General features: G+C 40.7%; 1 protein-coding gene across 3 annotated transcripts; it reads left to right on the top strand.

Annotated features, from left to right (window-relative positions):
- Positions 1–1,960: 1,960 nt before the first annotated feature.
- Npy5r (neuropeptide Y receptor Y5) lies at positions 1,961–10,090 on the top strand. Of its 3 annotated transcripts, none has more exons than NM_016708.3 (2): positions 1,961–2,090; positions 7,907–10,090. In NM_016708.3, the coding sequence occupies exon 2, from the start codon at positions 7,916–7,918 to the stop codon at positions 9,314–9,316; it is 1,401 nt and encodes a 466-aa protein (NP_057917.2). In that variant the 5' UTR covers positions 1,961–2,090; positions 7,907–7,915; the 3' UTR covers positions 9,317–10,090. The 3 variants fall into 3 exon arrangements, with proteins under 3 accessions (NP_057917.2, NP_001345886.1, NP_001345887.1); NM_001358957.1 differs by having other exon boundaries at positions 7,904–10,090; NM_001358958.1 differs by having other exon boundaries at positions 1,961–2,174.
- Positions 10,091–20,491: the final 10,401 nt, after the last annotated feature.

Genomic DNA, 20,491 nt, shown 5'->3' with positions numbered 1-20,491 from the left:
TTACTTGCACATATATGTGTAAACACCAGAGGTGGCCAATCTCCACCTTAGCGTTTGATACAGGATCTGTCATTGAACGAGGAGCCCGCTGTTTTAGCTTTTCCTTCTGACCAGCAAATCACCAGGGTCTTGTGTTCTTGTGGGTGAAGTGCCACACACAGCTTTAACATGGCTGCTGAAGTTGCAACCTCGGTTGTCACACTTGTGAGGCAAGCACTTTACCGCTGACCTTTCCTTTTGGGGCTTGTGTGTTTAGGGAGGAAATGAAAACAGGCAAGTTCAGAATCATCTCAGTGCCATATGAGCCATTCTTTTCAACATAGCGCTAAGAGCAAATGTGTGGAAAAGGAAAAAACTTGTATTTTTGACATGGGATAGACAAGAGTATGTAGCACAGCTATATTTTTGGGAAGACATCCACCACGGGTGTCTCTAAGAAGCTGTTTGAAAACTCACTGTGCATTTGGAAGGGTGTGTGTCAGACTGCAAGGGACAGGAGAATAAATACCCACCTGGCAACATATAGTGTGTGAACTGCACAATAGCTGACATTAAGAAAGCCTAAGATGGGCCAGGTGTGGTGGTGCACACCTTTAATCCCAGCACTTGGGAGGCAGAGGCAAGAGGATTTCTGAGTTTGAGGCCAGCCTGGTCTACAAAGTGAGTTCCAGGACAGCTAGGGCTATGCAGAGAAACCCTGTCTTGAAAAACCCAAACCAAACCAAACCAAAAAAAGAAAGCCTAGGACCAATCCCTTGTTTGCTAAGCTTTTGTTTATTAAAAGCCAGTCTCCTCTCTTCCCTCACTGCAGGATCCCAGGACCCTGCACAGGTACCTTCTGTGTTCAAATATTGGGACAAATATAGTGATTCTGAAATGAAGCCCAGTAGAATCAGATGATATTTTCTTGAAGCCCTTTTGAAGTTCTTGGATTCCTTGGGCTGAGGGAACGGCATACACTACAGTTTCCTTGAGTACTGACTGCTAAATTAGCAGAAACAGGCAAATATCTTCTGACCTTTGAGACACAGCAAGTGCTGCCCCAGGGGCATGGGATAAAAGTCAAGGGACCAAAGTCCTCTTCAGTCGACACAGTGCCTTGGGGTTACAGTTCAGGCAATGCTAAGCACTGTAATCGTGATGGTGTAGGAAATACACTGTTGTTATGGCAGGCCAACCGAGGATTGGCCAAATACTGTGACAATCTTGCACAAAAGGATACAGATCTGTCAATCTTAAAAATGAAAATCAAGCTTTGGTGCAACAGGACAGGGTTTTATTTGTTTCTATTTGTTCATTTCCTTAGGTTGTCTTTATGTTTTTGAAAGATGACAAAACACCGCTGCCCCCTGCCCCCTCCCATACACACTCACGCGTTTTGATACGGAAAGCTTCCAAGAAGGGCTGACTCCATTTCACCCCCACTTCCCAGCTCCCTCTGCTCCATGTCCCTCGCTCACACCCACACACTACTACCCCTTAGAGTAGGAGTTGATCCTATTGTCTATTTTGCACGCTTCATCACAGCCTGTTCCCTGCAGGTTTAGGTCAATTTCTCACCCAGACTTCTTTATGTTAGAAAGGCAAGAAGATGTTCTGTTTGGGATTTTGTGATATTTTCCCCCCTCTCATAAAGAAAACATGGACCTTGAAGGTTTTTCTCACAAAAGCTATCGGAAAAAAACGCCTACTCTCATAGAAGCCACTATGGGGTTGAGGATAGGAAAGACAACCATCCGTGGGACCCCTAAGTTAACTCCTGCAACTAGAGAACAGGGTAGTGGGGATGCATCCTGTAGCCCTAGAGCGGCTGCCCGGGGCCTCCAAACAGACACACGGGCACCGGGATGTACCTAAATTGGACTATGGAGGCCAGGAACAGGCGATCTTGAGCCGGGTGTCCGGGGTCTCAGGGACTGTCACGTGTTCCCGAGGCTCTTCTAAAACCCTGGCGGCTCCGGGGCCCCTCCTTCCCACCGCCGCCTCCAGGTCCTGCTCCTGCTGCCACCGCTTCCATCTCAAGCAGAAGCGACCGCACTCAGCCGCGTACCCCGGAGTCCAGGCACCCGCAGCGGCCAGGGCATCCCGAGGTACCCACTCCAGGCCTCGCCTGCCCCTACGAGAAGCCCACGTCCCTATCCTGGGTTCTGGAGCATCTTGTGGTTTCCAAGAGGGTGGGTTGCGGACCGGGAGGCAGCCTGATTGAGAAAGGGGATGGAGGTGGAGAAACCGCAGTTGTCAGGCGGCGGGAAGGGAGAGCGGGGGAAACGGTTGCAGTTGAATCCTTCCTAGTCTGGCAGGTCCCTCTGGTGCCAAACTCACAGAGGAGCAGGTTCTTGCCAGACCCTATCAGATTGTCCCGGGAGGGTCCCTAGTATGGGAAGGAGGGATGGACGAAGCTCAGTCCCCGCTTTGGCTTAGGGGAACGCGGGGTACAGCTCGGTGGGCGTCTGAGGTAAGGGAACCACAACCCACGGGGTGCCCACTCAGGTTGTCAGCCCTAGCTGAGCTCTGGCTATGTCCAGGATGCGGCGATTCAGCTGCCTTCATGTCCCACAGCTGGCCACACACAGGGAGACAGCTGTGCACTTGGGTTTGCAAGGTGGCTTGTAAGTCAACTGCTAGCAGGAAATAGCCATCCACACACCTGAGTTCCAAGGGGGTAAAAAGGAATTCTTATCTGTAAGTTTACAGACCTATAGTACAGCTATTCAAAGAACATACTGTTAGATGGAAGCCAAAAGAAGAAAAAGAAAAAGAAAATGAAGGTTTGATGTAAGCTTGTGCCCAAGACTGGGTGCATTTCAAATTCCAGATGTCTCAAGAAGAGGGAGGGAGAGAGAGAGAGAGAGAGAGAGAGAGAGAGAGAGAGAGAGAGAGAGAGAGAGAGAGAGAGAGAGAGAGAGGAGAGAGAGAGACCTGCTGTTAAGAATCTAGAATAAGGAGAAGGGTGGTGGGTACTGCATGCTCGGTAGCTGAAGAGTACTGTGCTTATTTGTCCAGGGCCATCTTTTGCAGAATTTTGCCTTGCAGAACAACACACACTACGTGGAGTCATGGAATTGTGCCATCGCTGCAAAGCCACAGCAAACAGGCAGAACTACATGTATCCGATTCTTCTGCATGGTTGGCATCTTTTGCGAGAATGATACATATTTTTATTAAGCAGGGAATTAACCTAAGAGTGAAACCTTATTTAAGTGCAAAGACCCGTCTCTCTCTAAGCTTGGCTCACTGTCCTTTCTCCCCTTAGTCAAAGAAAGAACTTAACTCAGCTCCGCTCTCAAAAGCTTTAAAGTTTATTCAGACTTCACTTGTCTTGGCGTTCCATACAGACCAATTTATAAGAAAATTACAGGAAATCCTCACAATGAACGCGCGCGCATGCGCACGAGCACACACACACACAGTACACACACACACACACAGTACACACACACACAGTACACACACACACACAGTACACACACACACACACACACAGTACACACACACACACACAGTACACACACACACACACACACACACACACACACACACACACACACACACACACACAGTGTTCCTTGGGAACATTCCAGCATGCCAGGTGGAACTTGTGACCGTGAGAAAGGTTGCCATGTAAGAAAGAGAAGAGGGTAGAAATGAAGAACTCATGTGGCTTGCAACATTCTGCAATAATCAATATTCCTTTATGTAATTGTCAAAGCACCCCCTCCTTCACACCTTCGAAAGTTATCTAGGGTGAATTAACAGTCTCTTATGGCATTGTTTTCATCGTCTATGAAGTATTTGTGCTGTATCAAACTCGTGGGAGTTGGTTATTGCAGTGATGGGAAGCAGATCACTGCGTAGACTGAGGGTTCTGTGACTCATTTGCTTGTTTCAAAAAGAGGAAAAAGTGAAGGGGCAAATGTAAGCAGGGCAATCTTTTGCTTTGTTGTTTATCTCCTTATTTTGATTTCCAGTGGCTCCTCTACTTCACATTTTCAACTGGAAACCAGATGATTTATATCTATCTTGTTGGGCAAAACTGCTTCCTAGTGGTTAAACCGTCCTGTAACTGTAAGGAGGCCGTTTTAAAGAAAGCAATTGATGTGTCCTCCCACACATATTGAAGTGTCTATAATTTGGTGGTGAGAAGTCTTCAAGGGAGCTAAGGTCTGGAGAAGGTATCTCGTGTTGGAGGACCTTAGCCGTCATGTGTGTGGATGTCCATGAGTGACAGGCAGATGATGTGGCCATCTTCACACGCAGAACAGCATGCTGAGCATATTAGGTGCTCAGTAAACACTTGCTTAATGGCAAGGTGTAACTCATCTTACACAGATATCCATTAAAGTGGCATCCATTTTAAATTACCTATGGCTTGACTTTCCTAAGATACAGAAATAATTTATAAAAGTGCTATCATCCATTTTTGTCACTGTCCAGTGAATTCTTCAGACATTATTTCTTTGATCTGCCAAAAAAAAAGGAGAGCTTTTTGTTATTTAATAAATTCAACAGTAATCCTCACACATCTAAAATAGAGGATGTTCTAGTAAAAACTATGCAGTCTGGTATACATTTTCACTTAACTAAAGATGTCTTCTGCAGCTTTAGTTTCCTGTTGGTTATGTGTCTTTATCAATGAAGATACTGCATCTAAGTAGTTGAAGTGCTAAACTATCATTATTTCCTATATAGATATTTCACTGCAGGCTATATAAATGCCTGATATCTGAATATATATGTATATGTATGTGCATGTGTATCTATCTATCTATCTATCTATCTATCTATCTATCTATCTATCTATCTATCTATATGCACATGCACATAGATATACACACACATAGTCATACTGTATCCTGAGAATCTCCCAGAGCCATTCATTTCTGTTATTTTAAATCTGGGAACAATAAGCTACCTTTCTAAAAATGATTAGTAGCAAATATTTATCAGCATCTAATATGTCTGATATGCTTTATTAAGCTTCTCACTATCATAATAATGAATACCTTTCTCTATATCTAATCTAATTTAATCTAATATAGCCTAAACCTAATTTAAACTAATCAAGATATGGGGTCCTTTTTAGGGGGATGGTATGCCTTTTGACCCTAGACTACATACATGTACAGTCTTATGTGTGTGCTTGTGCTGGATCCTGAACCCAATCCTCACACACGGTACAGAAGCAGAACTATAGCCTCAGCCCTTCAAAATCACATTTTTTATTGCAGGAAAAAACCCTGCTGCATTTCTTTATTCTCTAAAAAATTGACAGCAATTTTATTCTGAATGTTATATAGTAAGAAAGCACAAATCCATTGTAGATGTCTCTGTCCAATTTGTCGCTTATCCTTGCTTTGGTCACAGAAAGAAAAAAAAAAAGTCCAATTAGTGACTTCTGGACCTACCACACAAGTTTAAGAGAAAAGGGTTGATTCAAGAAAAGTGAGTGCCCTGCCAAGCAGGAGCATCCTTACAAACAGGCCATGCACATCCCAAAGATAAGTAGGATCATAAACCAGGCACACAGAGGCCAGCGCTTATCAGAGCTCAGGAAACAGGCTGAAGCAGGAGTCAAGGCTGCTTTCATTACAAAAACTCACTGACTTACCCCAATGTTGAAGGGCGTTGTCTACTCATATGGTGACTGGAATGATTCAGGGACTATGGGAGTCACTTTCATACCAGCAAGCCTCTTTCTCTTGAGTCAGAACCAATGGAAATTATAGGTTAGTGTCTAGGAAGAAATGAACGGGGTCTGGAGCTTTTAGTTTAATTTATTTTTGGAGGTGTGTGTTAGCTTTAGAAAGTTGTCTCAGTAGTGTAGAGTTGGTGATGGAAATTTGTTGGAAAAATGGTCCAACTTTGCTCATACAATAATAACTATGTGAATATTGCTAGGCTACAAAGTTAGTTTAATTTAAAATGAATATGTATTTTAAAAAAAGTGTTCTTAGTTTGGAAACATTTTGTATCAGAACCCTCAGAAAATGAGAACGTTGTTTACTATTATTTTATTAACATTCAATTATGGCTGCAGAAATAAGTAGGTAAATATATATTGATGTATAATAAAAGTCTTTCTTAATTATGTGTGTGAATATATCTATGATCTATCAATTTTCTACTGTCAATTATCTATCAATGTATCATTGCCTACCATCTATTTATTTCTTTTCATCATCATCTATCATGAATCAATCAATTATCACATTTGTATCAATATATTATAATCTATCAATCATCTATTTGTCTACCTATCTGACATCTACCATCTATCTATCTATCTATCTATCTATCTATCTATCTATCTATCTATCTATCTATCCATCCATCCATCCATCCATCCATCCATCCATCCATCCATCTATCTATCTATCTATCTATCTATCTATCTATCCATCTATCTATCGTTCTATAACAATATATACTTACCAGCGTTAATGAATTATTGCTGTGTTGTGTTTTCACTAGGAAATTGTTGTTTGAAAACTGGAAGTTAGGTTCTTGAGCCTTTAATGAATGAACTTTGTATACACTTAGGTTCTGGGATCATGCTGTACATACAGGGAGGTTAAATTTAAACACTGCATGAACTAGATCACATTTTGATCACTAGATTTTTTTATTTGAATTTTAATATACACATAAATATTTGACATTCAGTGATAAATCTACTGTACCATGTGCTGTGGTAAGTGGTGGCGAGGGTAAGGGGCATCTTGTCTTTTGCATTGCTTAGAAGCAAATACAGCGAACTGGAGGCATGACAACAGTTACATGAAGCAGACTACAACACCAGGATCAGACAGCTGTAATGTCTCTATCACAGGAGTTCTAAAGAGATCATATCCAACTTAGCAGGCATGGGACACTTTAGGATGGGTGACTTTATAAATGTTTTTATTATTATATAGTAATTCTTCATAACAATAACTTTCATTTTAACATTTTCATATATATATATATGTATATATATATATATACATACATACATAATAAATTTTGATCATGTTACTCCAATACCCTCTCTCTCCTCTATTCCTTTTTCTCAGTTACCCCCATTCTAGTTTCCTACAGTGTGTGTGCACACACACGTTTGTGTGTGTGTGTCCCAGTGAGTTTTCAAAGGCATTAGAGAAGATTTGTTTACAGGATAAAGGACATATTACTAATGGCTACAGCTGAAGAAAACGTTTCTCCATCTCCCATCAACCATTAAGGGCCTATCAATCCTAAGATACTGTTGGTGCTCTATAAACCTCTCTTCATTCTTCAGTGGGATGTGGGCGGGCCTATTCTTGTAGCAAATTCCTGCAGATAATTGTAATTGCTAAGAGTTCAAGAGAGCAACAACCATGTCATGCTCTGATGTCAGCACTCCACACCACTCCCCCGCCTTACGCTGGCCCTTTCTGTCTCTATGTTATAATATTCCCTGAGATTCAGAGTAAGAAAAAACAAGAATTCAGGATTCTGACTTTTAGGTTTGATCTTGATAAGAAGGAAAAGAAATTTAAAAGGTAAGATTATAGGTTAATATCATATTTTAGACACTTTGACTAGAGAATAATAGCATTAGACTATTATAAATTATATACCTTGAAGTTTTTCTGTGCATTTTTCTTTGCCATTCCTTATGTTATTTCTGAAATAAAATTGAGAAACAAAGTTTGTGACTTGTGCAGAGCTAATGGTGTGTGAAACTGGTGATAGGCTTAAGTTTTCTATAATTATTATTGCTGAGTTTGTACCAAACTTAGAGCCAAATTACTGGCCCTTTGTGATCCTAGAGGTTTGTAAGAGAATGGGGGCAAGGTCTAGATGTTAGTTGTGTTCTGAGTATGTTATTGTCATAGCGTGCTATTGTTCTTCAAGCTGCTAATGGACACTGTCTTCTTCCAAGCAGGACTCTAGTATGGAGGTTAAACTTGAAGAGCATTTTAACAAGACATTTGTCACGGAGAACAATACTGCTGCCAGTCAGAACACGGCCTCCCCTGCCTGGGAGGACTACAGAGGCACAGAGAACAATACTTCTGCTGCTCGGAACACTGCCTTTCCAGTCTGGGAGGACTATAGAGGCAGCGTAGACGACTTACAATACTTCCTGATTGGGCTCTATACATTTGTAAGTCTTCTTGGTTTTATGGGAAATCTACTTATCTTAATGGCTGTTATGAAAAAGCGCAATCAGAAGACTACAGTGAACTTTCTCATAGGCAACCTGGCCTTCTCCGACATTTTGGTTGTCCTGTTTTGCTCCCCTTTCACCCTGACCTCTGTCTTGTTGGATCAGTGGATGTTCGGCAAAGCCATGTGCCATATCATGCCATTCCTTCAGTGTGTATCAGTTCTGGTTTCAACTCTGATTTTAATATCGATTGCCATTGTCAGGTATCATATGATAAAGCACCCTATATCTAACAATTTAACAGCAAACCATGGCTACTTCCTGATAGCTACTGTCTGGACACTGGGCTTTGCCATCTGTTCTCCCCTCCCAGTGTTTCACAGCCTTGTGGAACTTAAGGAAACCTTTGGCTCAGCATTGCTAAGCAGCAAGTATTTGTGTGTTGAGTCATGGCCCTCTGATTCATACAGAATTGCTTTCACAATCTCTTTATTGTTAGTTCAGTATATCCTGCCTCTAGTATGTTTAACAGTAAGTCATACTAGTGTCTGCAGGAGTATAAGCTGTGGATTGTCCCACAAAGAAAACAGACTCGAAGAAAATGAGATGATCAACTTAACTCTACATCCATCCAAAAAGAGTCGGGACCAGGCAAAACCCCCCAGCACTCAAAAGTGGAGCTACTCATTCATCAGAAAGCACCGAAGAAGGTACAGCAAGAAGACGGCATGCGTGTTACCCGCCCCAGCAGGACCTTCCCAGGAGAAGCACCTAACCGTTCCAGAAAACCCAGGCTCGGTCCGTAGCCAGCTGTCACCATCCAGTAAGGTTATTCCAGGGGTCCCGATCTGCTTTGAGGTGAAACCTGAAGAAAGCTCAGATGCTCAGGAGATGAGAGTCAAGCGTTCCCTCACGAGAATAAAGAAGAGATCTCGCAGTGTTTTCTACAGACTGACTATATTGATATTAGTGTTCGCTGTTAGCTGGATGCCACTCCACGTCTTCCACGTGGTGACCGATTTCAATGATAACCTGATTTCCAATAGGCATTTCAAGCTGGTGTACTGCATCTGTCACTTGTTAGGCATGATGTCCTGTTGTCTTAATCCGATCTTATATGGATTCCTTAATAATGGTATCAAAGCAGACTTGAGAGCCCTTATCCACTGCCTACACATGTCATGATTCTCTCTGTGCACCGAGGAGAGAAGAAATGTGGAGACTGCCCACAATACATCTGTGCTAATTGATGCATAATTTACATAAACGTGTTCTGGATCTGAATGCCAGTTTGTAATCTATGTAAGATCATTTATGTTATAATGTGGTTAATTCCGTCACTTGTGCAGAGTCAATGTCGATCTAAGGAAATTTCTGTCTTGAAATAGTTACATTACCGTCCATTTCATGTCATTGGTAATAAGTTGAGTGTCTTCGGTTTCGAGTAAAAGTTATAGCTATCCAAATTGTTATTTTGTACAAAAATGTAAGAAGTGAAAAAGTTGTTCCAAAGAATATTTAACCTCAGATTTAAGGAATTTCTTTTATCTAGATATCTTTATTTCTATTTCACATGCTTCTTGACTTTTTTTTTGTAAAACTACAAAAATATTCAAAAGTCAGAACTCTATTACAGATGTAAGCATAAAACATGATATAAATTTATAGGAGAAAGATCCACTCCTATTATTGAAGACTGGTAAAATTGTCAGATTAATCCAGCTGTTCTGCTACTAATATTTAACTTATCAAATACGAAAGGTTTTAGCTTTTGTTCAGATTTATATCACATTAAACATTGTCAAATAAAGGCTGTTTTCATATGCATCTTTGATGTTCTAAAATGTGAAGTCTATATGGTGTGTATTTCCAATTACTATTATAAGACTATTTTTAAAAGTCCATAGATGGTATGAATAGCTAGTTGTTTGTTAAAATAAAATAAAAATAGATAACTAACTTTGTGTTGTATCTGTGTCATATGCATATTAGGTATCATTTTGCCCGACTAAAGTGAAAGCAAAGGTATCTATTTGATGTTTTTCTTCATTTGAGCATGTTTGTTTTTTCAGTTATTTGTTTGTTTGGTTTTATTTGCAGAACTGGAGATGGAATTGAAGGCCTTGTGCATGCTAGCAAATGCTTTGCCCCTGTCTCCAGCTCTTTTCCAGAGCTAAGGTCTCCTATTAAAAATAGTTGATGACTGGCATGTATAAGCCAGATGCACAAAATAATATTTATGTCTTCAGTATTATAACTGGTTTAAGCACTCCCTCCCCTGCATTGATTCCTGCTCACCACAAGGAAAAACAATAAAACAAACAACCCACCTACCTAAAAGACTCTTTAGGTTTACAAGGAACAGGTAATTCTTATGTTTACTCAGTTAAAAGCCCCAAATCTTTACAAGGGGTTTTTTTCCTGCACTGTTATTCATTCCTTGAAGATGAGATGCACACAAGAAATTGTTGTGCTTTCTCCAGTGTGGAAAATGGTACTTGGTCCCAAGGTAGTCTGTGATGGGCTTCAACTGAGATCACACCACCTTCTTTTCTGGTATATAACATATAGTCTCTTAGTGAAGTCAGAGCCTTAGAGCGAGCCAGAGTAGAACTTTAGTATTGAGTCTCATCCACACTTAACCATATTGTTCCAAGAGACTGCGACATCACCTTTGGTCCAGTCTGGGAACTGTTGGATACTTTACACAATCATCCCTGAGATTCATGAGAACTGAAGAATTTCTCATATGGGTCTTAAAGGACACATACTACCAGCATGTCCGCTACACCACCTTTCAGTATCTGACTCATGTCTCCACGTGAGCATTCTCCTCTCTTTTCTCTTTGTACACTTTCAAATATGACCATAGGCCATGTGCTTTTAGTTTCCCTGCAATCCATCTGGATTGACACAAATGCCCCTGTAGCTGGAGTTACATGAATCGCCTCCCCCCTACCCCATGTCTTTATATCACACTGAAAAGGGGAGAAATCTAGCTTTGGTTTGGCTTTCCTTCCCCTCCTGATTTTTAACACAAAGGGCTTCTGCTTAATTGTTTTTCCTAGTAAGATGTCTCTCACCATACCTTCCTACTTCTCTCCCTTGTATGTAGCTTACACTACAGCTATGTTTAGGGCAACCAGCTTTATCTTTGCAAGTCAGGCTTTTATTGGGAAAACCATCTTGCAGTGTTCGGATCAAACTAAGGTCTCATTGTGGACAAAGAAGAGTCTTGGCAAGACAATGAGCTCATTTAAAGCAGTAAACACTCTCTCTTTCTCCAGGGCAACCAAGTTCAAGGTTTGCTGCTAGGTGAAATAGAAAGCAACAGCAGCAAAGGACAAAAATAAATACACAGACACATACCTATTTCCTTCCATAATCCAACAGCAAAAACTGTACAGTGATGGCTGAGAACCTCAGAATTTATAGTTGTTGATTGATGAATATAGTTAAACTAAATAAACTAATAGGAGACTGGTAAACTCTTTAACCTTTCCTAACTAGGACAAAATGTTCATAATAATTGGAAGTTAAGAAGTATCAGTGGGTTGTTGGCTAGAAGACACTGAAGCTAGGACTTGTGGTTTTAGTAAGTTATCTTGAGTGATAATTTCTTTTGTGAAGCCCCGTTAGTGAGTTCAACAGTCTTCCTTCAGTTGTTTCTCCATTGCTCAGTGGTGATTACATTATTGTGTTTCAGTTCTCTCCTGGGATCTGGCATCATTACTTGTTCAATAGCATCCACCCAAAAACCAAGGCTGGGGGAAATAGACAGAGATGAAATTATAAGCAGTTAACCTCATTACATTTTACACAATTATTTTAAAATATTTAATCTAGGAAGTGGGTTCAATTGAGTTTTTGTGGTTATTTTGATTTTCCCTGCTGGCTCTTATATAGTACAGTGGGCCACAACATGCTTCATGGAAGAGACTAAAAGCTCAGGGCAGTGCAAAAAGCAAGTAAAATGACCAGACTGTGAAGAACTCCATGTTAAGGTTACTCTATTCAAGCACATGCCTACTGAATACTTGATGCTGTGGTTTCAATGTGTCCTCTCCAACTCAGGAGGAAATTTAATGACCACTGAGTTAAGAGGAGGCAGATTAAGAGGTCTTATATGTTGGAGACTCTTCTTTATTTCTGTGTTAGTTGTAAAAGTACAGGGCATTTATATGTCCAACCTTGCTTTTGAATAAATTACACAGAGACCTTTTTATTTATTGATAAGCCCAGTCACTACAACTGGACAGATATTCAGCTATTCTAACCCAACTACACTGGCTTGGCCTACTTCCCAATAACTGCCATCTTGGTCTTACTCTGGCCTCCTTCCTCTGTGTCTTTATGATGACTTGCCAGGTCCTATCTGAGACCCTGCCTTTCTTAGGGCACAGAAGCCCCACCCTATCCTCTCCTGCCAAGCTATAGGCTGATCAGCTCTTTATTGACCAATCAGAAGATGATGATGGAGAATGATGTTTTATAAATTACAGGATCAGGAAATGCTTCATAACAATGACAACACCAAAGTTTGGAGTGCAACCTGCTCTCTGGGGTACAGAAATCAGCATTCAAATGCAGGGTGCATGAAACCCCCTTATGTAACTATTCCAAGTGAGTTGTAATACGAGGGAGTTTGGCTGCCTTGGTTCAGCTCTTACTTTCATGTGCTCCCTCGCCATATGACACCTCCTACCACATGGAGGAGCAACATGAAGGTCTTCACCAGCACTTTGGTATTGTGCTTACAAATGTAAGCTGTACATTTCTTTATAATGATATTCCAGTTTGAAATTATTTGTGATAGCAACAAGGGCCAGACTAAAATATATAGTGTTGCCAGGCCTCTCCTGAGTGGTTGGATTATAACTGAGTAATCAAATAGTCATTGTGTAATCAGCCCTTGAACAATGGAGATAGGACTGAACTAACAAAGCAGGGCTCTACAGAAGACATATTAGTCACAATAGTTTTTTAAAATCACGAATACCAATCTTAATGACTTCTACCTAAGAAGAATAGGCAGAGACCCAGAGAGCTCATGCTCATTTGGTATCTTCCTTCTGAGAAGGAGAAAGCCAATGATGAGAAGTTTAAAAGTGATAAGGAATAATGTGCAAAAAAATCACATAGAAAGAATACAGTATGTATAAAAATGCTTTTTTCTACAAGGCTGCTATGGCAAAGTACCACAAATTGGGTGACACAGAAGAACAGAAATGTATTGACTCACTGGTCTTCAAATTAGAAGTCTGAACCCAGTGTGCCTACAGAGTTTTACTTGCAGCTTAGAGTCTTTCCTAGCTACTGTGGATAGCTGTCAATCTCTGGTGCTCCCCACACCTAAATAGCTCCAGTCTCTGTTCTTTTTATCATATGTATTCAAATCTCATTCTTCTAAGGACAGTATTCATATTGGGTTGCCACTCCAGTAGAATTTTAACAAGCTAAGTTTATTAGCTATTTTTTATCTGAAATGCCTATATTTCCAAATAAGGTTATATTCTGGGGGCACAATGCAACCCTCAACAGCATTTTTAGTAATTGTTAGTATTGATGTGAGCCTTAGAACCATACAGACTAAGATCTGAAAAAGAAAACCCGTGGTGGGAGGTTGAGGAGAGATAGATGAAAAATCATGTGGTTTGGTTCCAGACTGTCCAAAACAAAACAAATAGCAGCAGCAGAAGCAGCAGAAGCAGCAACAGCAACATCAACAACTCCTGGGAAATGCAAAAAACTTGAGAAAGGCGAGGGGGGCTCTAGCAGGGAAATGAGGAGTTGAAGTTCTGCAAAACAAAACAAAGCAAATAAAAATAACAAAACAAAACAAAACAAGAAGAAATTGTTACAAAGGGAAACGAGGTAAGGAGCTCATTCAGTGAAAATCTTTCAGGTACTTAAAACCACGAGGAGAGATGTTCACCTGGTTATGACCAGAGATGGGACTTACACCCAATCTGCACTAAACAGCTCATTCTAGATGTGAGGATAGTCTGGGCAAACGAAATGCCTGATATGCCAATTCCACTACTTCTCTTACATTTATTAGGTCAGCTACATGGATAAAAGTTACTTTTCTTTAATATATTATTTGGTTACCCAGTGCCACAACTATTTAAGGAAAGACAGGTGAGAAGATGACAGCATCACTTTGCTGCTTGCCAGGTAGTGATCAACTCCTGGATCTAAAGACAAGGTGACTCTGGATGCTACCTCAGTTACCTTTACGGACCAAGCTCAAACATTGCCTGCAAGAGCACCTTCCTGTTGTCCTAAGCTCATTTGGTTTTGTTTAATTTTGTTTTGTTTGTCTTTTGCCTCTTGTATTTGTAAGCTATGGCCAGAGGACAATATTATCCACAACAGCAACGGAGTTCAGGGTTCCTTTATGTGCAGTGGAATGCAAACTGATAGAAGGAATTTCAGGGAGTGAGAAGGTTCCTCTCTCATGGAGCCTTAGATCTTCCTTCGTAGTAGGAGATTTGGCAGGGGAGTCTGATGTCAAGGGTGAGGCGGTCTAGGTCATCTGGAACACTTTGACTGTTGATCCTGTTCCTTAGGCACTTGGTCCATAAGTTAGGGTAAAGCTATGGCAGGGTCCAGTACAAACTAGATACTTTTTCAAGAGAGCTAAAAAGTCAGTGCTCTTTAGCTCCTGGCAGGAGTGTTTTAGGCAATAAAAATTTTCAGAAACTAGAGTGACCATACTCTGATACTCTCAGATCCATAGCAGAAGTGTTTCTGAGAACAGTAAGAAAAGGTTGTCAAGATATTCCAAGTGCCCTTACGCTTTATACATGAAAATAATTCTTCTTCTTTCTTGTATTCTGCCTTAAATACAGGCCTCAGTCTTATCTGTCATTACTGGCCTGATCTAACTTAAGGTCTTATCTAACTTAACAGGTGTTTTATACATTTTGCTGCTGAAATATTAATAATTTTGTTATAGAATACTATTCTAGACAACACTACAGTAATAAAATGTATCTAGACAACCTTTTAATAGAAAGTATATTTTTCTTAATATACATAGCTCCAAGGCTTATGGATTTATTCTATTTATTTATCTCCACCAATCATTCCTTACTGTATAGTTTCTTTGGATACTGAAAATATTTGACCTGAGGCTGTAAGGTGACTCAGCAGGTACCTGCCTTCAAGCCTGGCAACCTGAGATTAGTCCTTGGAACCCCCATGGTAGAAGGAGAGGGCCCACTCTGCAAGTTGTCCTCAGACCTCTATGTATGTTCTGTGGCCATGTGGAGGAGCCCTACCCCACATATTCTCTCGTACCCTTATGTCTGAATGCATGCACCTCTATATTCAGGAGGAGTCACATGAGAGCTATCACACAATATTAAATCTCCTAGTTTCCTCATGCTTTTTCTTAGATGCTAATTTAGGTACACTTCTTACACTTAAACCCCCAATCCTTGAGAGAAGACCCTTAGACTGATTACCAATAGTGTTTTGTTTTAGGCACCACAAGTTCGATAGGGCTTAGGTAGCTGGACATCATGTGACAAGGGACGTAAATGGCTTCTGTAGTCTCTGAAGTGGGCACTGCCTCTGTGAAGGCCATCACCATCATTCCCGCAGAGGCGGAAGTGCAAACAGAGCAGACCTCAGGCTATTCTTTTCAGTGAGATTGTGACATACACAGTCTTTAGTTTCCTTTATCAAAAAGCCCTAGAACCAAAACCCAGTACCGAACGCACTGAGATAGTGACTCAGACAACAAAACGTAAAGGGTTCTTTTATCCTCATTGTGATTGCCACTACTGACCATGGATTCTATTTTTTTAATTATATTTTGAGCTCAGATTGACAAGACTTGAAGGCAGGCAACTGCTGAGTCATCTTAGAAGCTCAAGCCAACATTTTCAGTATGCAAAGAAACTATACACCAAAGTATGATTGGTCAAGATAAGTAAGTAGTAGGTATACAGCTTATATTCCTAAGCCTTGAGGCTATGTGTATTAAGAAAAATATACTAACTGTTGGCATCAAACCTCCCAAACCTATGACATTACATAGGCAACAGTGCGACCTGCAGACCTGTTGCCAAGACAACAGGCACAATATTCCCAGAATCCACTAGGCTCGCCTCCCACCTTTACCTGCATTATGTCATTTTCCATATAAATAAGGAGAACATCCCTCGTCTTTCTCTTTCCCCCTTCTCTTTCTGCTGCCACCTCCCCCCCCCCAATCTCTCCAAATAAACCTCTCACACGTGGACACGTGGAATTGCTTGAACCCAGTGTGCTGTATTCAGACTGGAGCCACTATTTTAACACATCACTAACTCTTTCTGTTAAAAATTTTAAAATAATATTTTATAATTGCATTATCTTCCCTTCCCTTTTCTCTCTCTAGCTGTCTATGTATTTTTCTCTTGCTCTTTCTCAAATTCATGGCTTCTTTTTAATTATTTTACCCACATGTGCATACATACACATGCACATGTGCGTACCCCCCCCCACACACACAGATTACTCACTGAAGGCATGTGACAAGAAAATTGTCTTATTTGCATACATGTATTCAAGAACAGTGCTGATTGCTATGAAATTACATATTAGTTAGGGGACAGTGTCTTAGTTAGGGTTTTACTGGTGTGAACAGAAACCAGGCAACTCTTATAAGTAGCAACATTTAATTGCTGCTGGTTACAGGATCAGAGGTTTAGTCCATTATTATGGTGAAAGCATGACAGCATTCAGGCAGATGTGGGGCTGGAGGCACTGAGAGTCCTACATCTTCATCCAAAGGTAGCCAGAAGAAGATTAGCATTCTAGAAGCTAAGGAAGAAGGTCTCCTGTAGCCTCCCCCAGCCTGAAGCGGGCTGGTGCAGACCTTGTCGCCCCTGAGGTGGGGCCACCTGCGGTGCAGCTTTCTGACTTGGCTGGCTTCTTTTGATGCCCTGCTCTTCTCCAAGATCCTGCTGCCTGCTGAGACACCTTTGAGACAATCCATGTTGGCGACTGGCTTTTTCAGATTGGCAACAGGTACCGAGAATGGATTGGTGGCGGGGGATGGGCCTTCCCCCTTTATAAGCACAGTCTCTTAGTAAATTTGCAGGCCTTGATCAGAGAAAATTTGTCTTGGCTTCATTCTTTTCTCGCAGTCTAGTCTCTCTTTCAGCCCCAGCCTACCTTCCAGGAGTACCCGGTTCATGTAGGCCACGGGGTGGCTTACAACTAGAGTCTCCAAGCCCACCTGCACAGTGACACACTTCCTCTTACGAGGCCACACCTACTCCAATAAAGCCACATATCCTAATAGTGCCACTCCCTATGAGCCAATCATAGTCAAACCACCACTGGTTAGTGGTGTTTTGTTGTTGTTGTTATTGTTGTTTTGATTTTTCTTTTAGTTTTTGGGGTTTCGTTTTATTTTGTTTTTGTTATTTTTTGGCAGTTATGGAAGTGTTTTAGGGCCATTAAAATAGGTTGTAAGAAGCAAAATAGGCTCTGTTTAAGTGTTTATTAAATGATATTTTTTCTTTTTTTTCTCTTCTTTCAATAGAACAATTTTGTGAGTTCACTTGGGCACATTTTGGCAAAGGTCATGGAGTTAATACAGTCCAAAAATATGTTGGCAAATCAACAATGCCATTAGTAAAACCCTTAGAAGATCACCGTAACCCACAGTGATACTTTTGACCACTATACAAGTGCACTAATGTGGGTCACTTTATGTTTCTAAGACTGCAGAGATGGCTCATTAAGTCAGGAAACCATGTTGGGTTTCCAGAAGACACAAGTTCATTCTAGCACCCATGTTAGTCACTTGTAACTCCAGCTCCAGGCAATATTAGTCTCCTGTAGACTGTGAAGGCATGAAAACACATATTCACACACACACACACACACACACACACACACACACACACACACACACACACACACATGCACAACCCATATACACATTCGTGTAACTAAAAAATAATAAAAACAAAGAACATTGGCTGAATCACAAATTAATGAAGAGAATAATTATAGTAGATGAAAAATACAAAGCTAACTTATTCAATGTTAATTAGATGAATTATTTAATTAACATTTTATGTATTGTAAAATAACTTTCTATTTAATAAAATACTGCTTTTAAGTTTATTTGCGCACTTATTTATTTATTTATAAGTATGTGTGTGATAATGTGGAAAAGCACACATGAGAGGTCAGAGAACAATTTATGGAAGTCATTTCTTTCCTTCCTCTATATCGTTCCCAGGGATTGAACACAGATCTGCAGGCATGGTGGCCAGCATCTTTACCTGCTTGCACCATCTTACCAGTTCCTAATAAAATCTTGTTAAGCTGAGTAAATCTCTGGACCATCTTGCTTTTTGGTAATTGATTATTTAAATTCACAACAAACCTTTCATATTAATGCTCTATAAAAAAAGCCTAAATTTCGAATGTTAGAATTAAGATGCAAAAACATTTTTTAAGATTTGAATTTGTGATGTACAAGATTAAAATGCCTCAAAAATTAGCTTGTTGGGGAAGGTTTGTAGAAATATTTGACTTCTTAAATATTTACTAGACTCTAAATCTCTAGGTTAAAGCACACTTACCATCGAAGTATTTTTTATTTGTTAACTTTTGATGTTCTTCCAACTTATATGAAGAAAATTCAATATATGTATAAAAGTAAAAACTGTAACCATCCATTCAAAGTGGCAGTGAGTGTTGGTACAAGTCACTTTAATATAACAGTGTGACCTTTATGTTGCTGTGACAAAACACCATGACAAAAAGGACTTATAAAGAGAGTTTGTGTAGGTATCTGCTTCCAAATGATGAGTCCATGATGGGGGTGGGAGGGTGGCAGCAGGCGGCCAGGGCAGGAAGCTGAGAGAGCACATCTACAGCTGCGGTTGTGATGCGGAGAGATTGAGCTTGAAGAAGAATTATACATTTTCTCTTTCTTTCTTTCTTTCTTTCTTTCTTTCTTTCTTTCTTTCTTTCTTTCTTTCTTTCTTTTTTTTTTAATTTTCTGAGACAGGAGATTTCTCTGTATCGCCCAGGCTGTCCTGGAACTCACTCTGTAGACCAGGCTGACCTTGAACTCAGAAATCCACCTGCCTCTTCCTCCCAAGTGCTGGGATTAAAGGCATGTGCCACCACTGCCCAGCAAGGTTATACATTCTTAATCTCATGTCCAGTAACAACTTTCTTCCAGCAACACTGCACACCCTCACAGTCCCCGCGACCAATGTCCTCAGCTGGGGAATCACCAGGCTTGGTGACAAGCACCTTGGATAAGTGTTTAAATACATGAACCTATGGGGTAATTCTCATTCAAATCACAGCAATGTTCCTCCAGAGCTGTAGAGATGCTGTTCACAGTCATTTCAGATAAAAATTCATAAATTAGCATATTAAACCTAATTTTGAATAGTCTCAACAGACACCTTTATTTTGCATACCTACACAGCTCTGAATGAGAATGAAGAGTTTATGTGGTGATTTCTTTTTTTTTTCTTTTTTTCCTTAGGTATCTTCATTTACATTTCCAATGCTTTCCCAAAAGTCCCCCATACCCTCCCCCATTCCCCCCTCCCACTTCTTGGCCCTGGCATTCCCCTGTACTGAGGCATATAAAGTTTGTAAGACTAATGGGTCTCTCTTTCCACTGATGACTGACTAGGCCATCTTCTGATACATATGCAGCTAGAGACACGAGCTGGAGGGTGGAGGGGGTACTGGTTAGTTCATATTGTTGTTCCACCTATAGAGTTGTAGACCCCTTTAGCTCCTTGGGTACTTTCTCTAGCTCCTCCATTGGGGGCCCTGTGATCCATCCAATAGCTGACTGTGAGCATCCACTTCTGTGTTTGCTAGGCCCAGGCATAGCCTCACAAGAGACAGCTATATCAGGGTCCTTTCAGCAAAATCTTGCTAGTGTATGCAGTGGTGTCAGCATTTGAAGGCTGATTATGGGATGAATCCCCGTGTATGGCAGACTCTAGATGGTCCATCCTTTCATCTCAGCTCCAAACTTTGTCTCTGTAACTCCTTCCATGGGTGTTTTGTTCCCAATTCTAAGAAGGGGCAAAGTGTCCCCACTTTGATCTTCGTTCTTCTTGAGTTTCATGTGTTTTGCAAATTGTATCTTATATCTTGGGTATCCTAAGTTTCTGGGCTAATATCCACATATCAGTGAGTACATATCGTGTCAGTTCTTAGCCTTCACAGCCCACTTGTTCACAGGCACTGACCATTGGGAGTCCCCTTTCCCAATTAGCCGGTTTTCTACAGTTCCTTATGCTGCATTTTTGATGTATCACTTTTTTCTACATCTATTTTTTTTAATTTTATTTTATACCCAGAATA

The sequence above is a fragment of the Mus musculus genome, chromosome 8 (assembly GCF_000001635.26).
Source record: "Mus musculus strain C57BL/6J chromosome 8, GRCm38.p6 C57BL/6J".
NCBI classification, from domain to species: Eukaryota; Metazoa; Chordata; class Mammalia; order Rodentia; family Muridae; genus Mus; species Mus musculus.
This window is presented reverse-complemented; position numbering and strand designations above follow the sequence as displayed.

Bases quoted from the DNA above. Each gene is read 5' to 3' on its own strand.
- Npy5r (NM_016708.3), top strand. From the start codon at position 7,916: ATGGAGGTTAAACTTGAAGAGCATTTTAACAAGACATTTGTCACGGAG.